The 6,841-nt window shown below is 48.1% G+C and overlaps 1 protein-coding gene across 2 annotated transcripts in view; it reads left to right on the forward strand.

Annotated features, from left to right (window-relative positions):
* The first annotated feature begins 3,554 nt into the window (after positions 1 to 3,554).
* The window catches only part of Asap2 (ArfGAP with SH3 domain, ankyrin repeat and PH domain 2), a 153,978-nt gene continuing 150,691 nt past the window's right edge, over positions 3,555 to 6,841 (forward strand). For both annotated transcript variants that reach the window (XM_023702400.1, XM_004642314.2), the window contains exon 1: positions 3,555 to 3,929. In XM_023702400.1, coding sequence (XP_023558168.1) covers positions 3,804 to 3,929 — 126 coding nt within the window. In that variant the 5' untranslated portion in view covers positions 3,555 to 3,803. The remainder of the gene's footprint in view (positions 3,930 to 6,841) is intronic.

Consider the following 6,841-nt stretch of genomic DNA (forward strand, 5'->3'; position numbering starts at 1 on the left):
ATCAGAGACTTTGTCTTAAAAGGGATCAAAATAGTTTCTTTGAGATATCTATTAGATTTTGACTGTGAGTTGTTATAAAAGAGGAAACTAGACCTCTGAGTCCTGCGTGGCTTCCTGTCTCACAGAGACCAGTCTCACAGATGATCCCATCATGTTGGCATCCCCTGGGAGGCCTTTATTGGAGGCCAAATCGATGGGGCTGCTTGATCTTGGCCCTGCATCCCCCAAACTGTGGGCTTCATAATCTTTTGCTTAAAAGTTCCCAGCTTTAGGTGTTTTGTGATAGCAGCAGAAATGGACTAATACATTTTTCTCTTTTTGAAATATTACAGGACTGTAGTGTCTTATTTAAACTCATAGGCCAGACAGGTGTGGATTAAAAAAATTCTCAGATTTTAGAAAGATAACAGTACATATTTTGAATCACCCGTGGTAGAGTTTGGGGTAATACTCCATAATCATCACATTTATAATCACATCCACATTTTGCATCAAAATATATTCAAATGAGCTTCATGTAAGCTCATTTCAGGTCACTTTATGACAAATTATTTTTAAAATTAGATTTTAGCTTTTAGATTTAATAATTCTGAATAAAGGATACAGGTGTCTGGTAGGTAGTTCCGTCAGCATCCTCTTGACCCAGGAGAAAAGTGTGTGTATAATGTTTTCTTGGTCCATGTTCGATTTTAACTTTTTTATTTGTTGGAAGTAACTCATATTAACTTCAGAGAGGCATCTACTATACTTTCCCCTGTCTTTAGTTCTCAGTGCAAGTCAGATTTCTAAGCAATGATGGAGGAGCTGTCTGCTTTTGTGTCTCACCAATCTCACATTCCCATGCACACTCCAAATGGACTTAGTGATGGCGCTTATGCCACTGAACTACATCCCTGGTCCCTTTTTCTATCTACTTGTGCAACATAAAACATCTTCGTAACTTAATTTTTTAAGGCTATTAAAGATTATTTTTCTCTTCTTTATTTTTAAGCCAGGTCTCACCGTGTAGTTTAGGACAGCCTTGAACTTTCAGGGATCCTCCTGAGTGCTGTGTCTACACGTATGAGCCACCATGCTGGCCCCACAGCTATTAAAGTGTTTCTCTCTCTCTCTCTCTCTCTCTCTCTCTCTCTCTCTCTCTCTCTCTGTTCTTTTGAGGTAGGGTTTCACTGTACAGTTCCAACTGGCCTTAAACTCACTGTGTAGTCCAGGTTGGCCTCAAATTCCCAGTGATCCTCCTGTCTTAGCCTCCTGAGTGCTGTGATGACAGGTGTGTACCACTACAGCAGCCCTAAAGCTAATGAAGTTGTTGTTGTTGTTCTTCTTCAATGTATTTGGTACAGGGTCTCACTACACAGCTCAGACTCATAGCAATCCTCCTGTTTTCAGCCTTCCCAGTGCTAGGATTACAGGTGTATGCCACTACAGCAGGACTCAGTCACAGGTTCAGCGCGCCCCTGGGTGGGATTGGCGCAGCACGCAGGACAGGGGATTGAACCCTGGTCCCTGTGCTTGCCAAAGCAAGTGCTTAGTCTGCTGATCTATCTCGCTGGCTCTAGTAAAGTTCTTATATCGGAAAAATTATATTAAACTACTAGAAACAAGAACAAAGAAATAGAGAACACCAATGTTAACTTTGTCCTTATACAAATCTTGATTAGGCTGGTGAATGCTGGACTTGATGCCAAGAAAAACATGACTTTCTCTTAAATCCCTCAAAGCATCATAGAGACCAGCCCTCCAAAATTCAAGACTGGAAGAGTTAGCCATGATGTCCTCCAACCTGAAAGAGTAATAAAAAGATTGTAGTTGGAAAAGTAGGTAGGAGAGAACAGAAACTATCTTGTGTAGGAGAGGATGTGCTAAGATGAATAATACACACTGGTCTTGAATTGTAGAAAGCTGTAAATAGAGGAACCTGCCATAGATACTAAAAGGGTGAAAAAAATACAAGAAAGATGGAGACAAGCACAGTTTTTAGATTGAAATCCTTGGCTTAATGCAGTGATCAAAGCTACTCAGTAGTACAGCTATTTGTGAAAGTTAAATTTCACATGTAGTGCTACTAAAATACCAAAAGCCATACATAATGTCTGACCCAAGATGCCACCTCATGTAGAAAATTCCTACATGGGAGTGTAAGAGAGGCTGTTTGACTCGTCCACTGTCCTTCTTGCAGTCCAGAGGCCGCTCTGTCTGTGCAACAAGCTCTTAGCGTCTCTCCCACTTCCTCCTCCTCAGAGGCACCAAAGGTTTTTGTAAAGTTTCTCTTGCTTTTCTTGCTGGTAGCCACAGAACCCATGCCATGTGCCTGGTGTGAAGGGATCGGGTATGATTTCATCTGATGGCTGCCTTGGGAATTCCTGGGTATTTCTCATAGCTATGAGAATTTCCCTAAGAGCTGTAAATGAGAATCAGTATGAAGCCAGGCTTCCTTGGATCAGCGCTGCCTAAGGTTGTCCCAGGTGTTACTGCCTCTGCTGTGCAATCAGGAGCAGCAGCTCCTCTTCTTCCTCAGACGCAGCCCTTCCTAAGGTCCCCTGGGTGCCAGCATGTCCCTGAGGAACCCATTTCCCCTTGTCTGTGTCTAGTGACCTCTGAGGGTGTGGCCTGGCCTAGGACCCTAAAACTATTTACAACTAGTTGGAAATGCCTGTAATTGCATGAGTTTAGCTAAGAAACAGAACTGGGGCATTGGAGGGGGGCTGGGGGTAGTCTTGAGTCCAAGGACATGGGTGTCAATCACCATTTGGCCTTTTACCTAGCACTGTTGAGCCAACTATCATCTACTCCCACACCCCCAATTCTGTGATACTAGGGATTGAACCCAGGGCCTCTGCACTGCACTTCATCCTAGCCCTTTTTACTTTTTTTTCAGGCAGGGTCTTGCTACTAGGCTGGAGCTCAAATTTGTGATACTCAAGGGCGTGCCACCCCGCCCAACTTGAAGGTGAGGGTAAAGAGACTGTATTAGCAGAGACACACTATCATGGTCACTACTTGTCATTGTGACCCATTCTAAACTGTCCCCTGGCCAGGCAGGGGCAGAAAGGGCTTGTCACAGAGCGAAGCGCATCCTCCTGTAGGGGGCGAGCTCCGCGCACTATCTTCTCGCTAGACCGGACCTTTCCTGCGGTTTGGGTTGGGATTCAAGGGATAGAGGGACCTCGCCGAGGGTAGGATAGGCAAGCAGTGGGGTGGCTCCGCCCCGCCCAGGAAAGAGAGAATATACCATGCACCCTGCACGGGCCCTGGCTGACCGAGGCGGGCGCCAGGGCTTGTACCTGCCGGGAGGGGCCCGTTTCATCCGCGGCAGGCCAGCAGCAGAGTGGGGGGCGCACCGGAACCCCGGAGAAGGCCGAGACAATGCAGCGCGGCAGCCAGGGGTGGCTGGAGGGCTGGGCCCGCGCCTCCCTTCCTGCGGGCTTTGCTTCCAGGAGGCGAAGCGGCGAGCGCGCCAATTGGCCGCCGGACAGCCGCGTGGCCCCGCCCCACACGGCCCCGCCCCCTACCGGCCCCGCCCCTCTCTGCGGGAGGCGCTGGGGCGCGCGGCTGGGTGCCGGGCAGTTCCCGCCGGCTGTGCGCGCCCGCCCGTCTCGGTGCTCGCACGGACTAGACTCGCCCGGGGAAGACTCGGCTACCCTAGGCGCCCACGCGCGCGGGCGGACGGCGGCCGAAGTGCGGCCGCGCCGGCCCTGCGCCCCTGGCGGCTCCCTCGCCGCGCTTGCCTTTGTCCGCCGTCCGGAGCGCGCGGCGTCGCAGACTGAGGCGGCGGCCGTCCCTTGGCCTCGCGCGCCGCGGCGATGCCGGACCAGATCTCCGTGTCGGAATTCGTGGCCGAGACCCTCGAGGACTACAAGGCGCCCACGGCCTCCAGCTTCACCACGCGCACGGCCCAGTGCCGCAACACGGTGGCGGCCATCGAGGAGGTCAGTGAGGACTGCGAGCCCCGGCACCCCGCGTGCCCGCCCCCGAGGCCCGGGAAAAGTTTCTCGGCCCAGAGCCGCCGAGTCCGCCGCCCTGCCCGAGACAGAAGCCCTTTGTTCCCGCAGAGGTGGCTTGGGCATAGGCCGGGTGGCCACCTCGGGCCTCTTGGAGACCCTGCCCCCTCCCCGCCCTCGTTTCCCGCAGCCGCGCCCCCATTTCATTTCCCCCAGCACTGCTGGCTGAGGCTGGGGCGTCGGGGTCCGCGGGAGGCGGGGGACTCCTGCATCAGCCCCGCCCCGGGTTATGGTCTCCCGCGCGTCCTCAATAACTTGTTCCCGAAGTGGCGCAGCAGGGGCAGGGCGGACCCCGAGTTCTCGCTGCAGCTTCCCCAAGCCCCGCAGCGGCCCACTCGTGTGCAGGTCCAGGGGATCCCCTCTGAAAGAGAGGGTGCCCATCCTGGCTAGGGAGGCTTGGCTCCTTCAAGTGTGGGAGAGGAGAGGAAGGCGGGTGCCTTGTGGGGAGAGCAGGCAAGGTGGGAGGTTCCCAAGGCCGTCGGTGGCCACTTCCTGAGTACCTGTGTCTTAGCTGCGGGAGCTCCTTTCCCTCTCAACCTGGGGAAGGCCTCGGTTTAGTAAAGTGCTTTCAAGGTGCAAAGTCATCTGACCCAATTGCTAGCCAGGGAGCTCTCCAGGGCTCCGGGAGAGGAAACGCTTTGGAGAGGAGCGGCCCAGGTTAAGAGTCAAAGCGTCTAGCAGAGTGGGAAGAGGCAGCTCAAGAGCCCGGGGGCCTTGGGCACCGGTGCTTGGCGATACAGATTGACCCCAGTCTTCCTTCTGCCTGCCAGACGGGATTGGTAAGGCATCCTTTCCGCGACGGGGGCATTATGTGTAAAGCGTTCAGCTCTCCGTCTATTCATAATAGGTACCTGGCTTACAAACCTCACCTGTGGCAGCAGTGAATGGATGGTTCCATTTCTCTTGGCCAGGACATTAAACTGTAGTTTTGAAATTGGATATTGTGTGTATTTTGGAAGAAAATACCCCGGTTGGAGTGAACGGGTGGGAGGTGAGGTCACCCAGAAAGCTTTTATTTTTTTTTTAAGCCATCGTGTTAAAATTCTCCCTACACTTGGACAAAGCGTCTGCTTTTAGGAATTGCTTGGGAGAAAGTCTAGAATGTTTTTCCTCAGGGAAATTTTTTTCTTTGTAGACATAAACAGTCAATACTAGGCTGAGTGAAAAATACCAGATTCAGCATTCTGAATGTTGAAAGTATGGCTAAGACATCCACCCTCCCTACTTTTGTTTAGCTTTTTTTGTTTGTTTGTTGGTACTCAGGATTGAACTCAGGACCTTGCACTTACCAGGCAGATGCTTATACCACTGAGCTATTCCCCCTACTTTTGACCTAAGACTCCTGCATATAAACATTAGGAGTTCAGTGATCCTTGCAACACTTCATTTTGCTGTTATCGTAAGGCATAATATATACACTCTTAGATGAGATGGGGGGGTATGGTATCCCTTTTTTTCACAAGTAACAGTTGAAAAGCAATAAGCAAATACTTACAATGTTTTGAAAATAATAATGCTGTGGTAATGATTGCAACCAGAAAGGTAGTCCACTAGTTGTTAAAGGAAGGAAGCTTTGTATGTGATGTCTTTAAAAAAACAAAACTTGTGTTTAAAAGTTCTTTTTCCAAATGTAGTTTGTCAGTTCAGTTCAATATTATTAATATAGAAAAACCAGACAAACAGGAATAGCTATTAAAATTGGCACAGGCTTTCCCTGATTAATTTTAGCTTACGGTAGATGAATCTAAAGCTCTTTTCGTATGCTGGGCAGAAGATTACCCCAGAGCTCAGTTACTGAGCAGATTAAAGAGAGACTGGATTTGGTCATTTTGTTAAATTTGCAAGTGTGCTTCATCTTGCCATCCTAGCAGGAAAGTGGATTCAAGTCTTAAAAATGGAAAAAAGTCAAGATGATTGCAGGCTTATCTCACTTTAATAAATCCATTGTGCATATCATGAGGGTGGCAGGTGTGAGCTTGGGTTTATAACCAGAATTGAAACTTGTTTACTTTCTGAGAGGAATTAGCATGGATTGCTTTAAATAGTGCCTTTTTCCTCCAGAGAATAATGTATAGTACTATTATAAAAATTTGTTCTGTGTGTGGTTTAATAACTGATAATGGCCACAGCTTTTTGGTTTAAAGCAAACATCTATTTTAATTTTTTTAAATTTTATTTGTACATGTTTGCAGTCATGCAGTGTATATTCATCTTGGGGAGTGGTTGTATGTGCATATCACAGCTTCTTTTTTAAATCCCCTTACCTTCCCTCTTTCTCCAATTCTCCTATCCCGTTTCTCATTCTTGATCTTATTAATCATAGCTCATGGTGTGACATATGATGTTTACCTTAATTGAGGTTATTAGGTTCCTATACATGGCACATCTTTATACTACTTATTTCCTTTTCCCCCTCCTCACCCGTTACTCTCATCCTCTTCTCTTGGTCCCCTTGGCTGTTGCAAGAGATTCATCTCTTGCCCTGTCCGTCCATCCTTACTAATCTCTTTGTATTTTGCCTTACTCAAATGAGAAGTGCTTCGGGGCATTTAAGCTTGAGTGTCTGGTTTATTTCACTCAACATATTTTCCAGGTGCTTTCATTTTCTTACAAATGTCTCAAATTTGTCCTTGATAGCCGAGTAGTATTCCATTACACAGTCATCTGTTGATGGGTATCCAGGCTGTTTCCAGGACATAGCTGTTATGAGTTGTGCTGCTCTCAACATTGGTATGCCTGTATCCTGTAGTGTGATGACTTAAGCTCTTTGAGAAAGATACCTGGCAAGGAAATTACTAGTCATATGGAATTTTTTTTTTTTTAATTTTATTTATTTATTT

Source organism: Octodon degus, unplaced genomic scaffold (assembly GCF_000260255.1).
Source record: "Octodon degus isolate 3935 unplaced genomic scaffold, OctDeg1.0 scaffold00151, whole genome shotgun sequence".
Taxonomy (NCBI): domain Eukaryota; kingdom Metazoa; phylum Chordata; class Mammalia; order Rodentia; family Octodontidae; genus Octodon; species Octodon degus.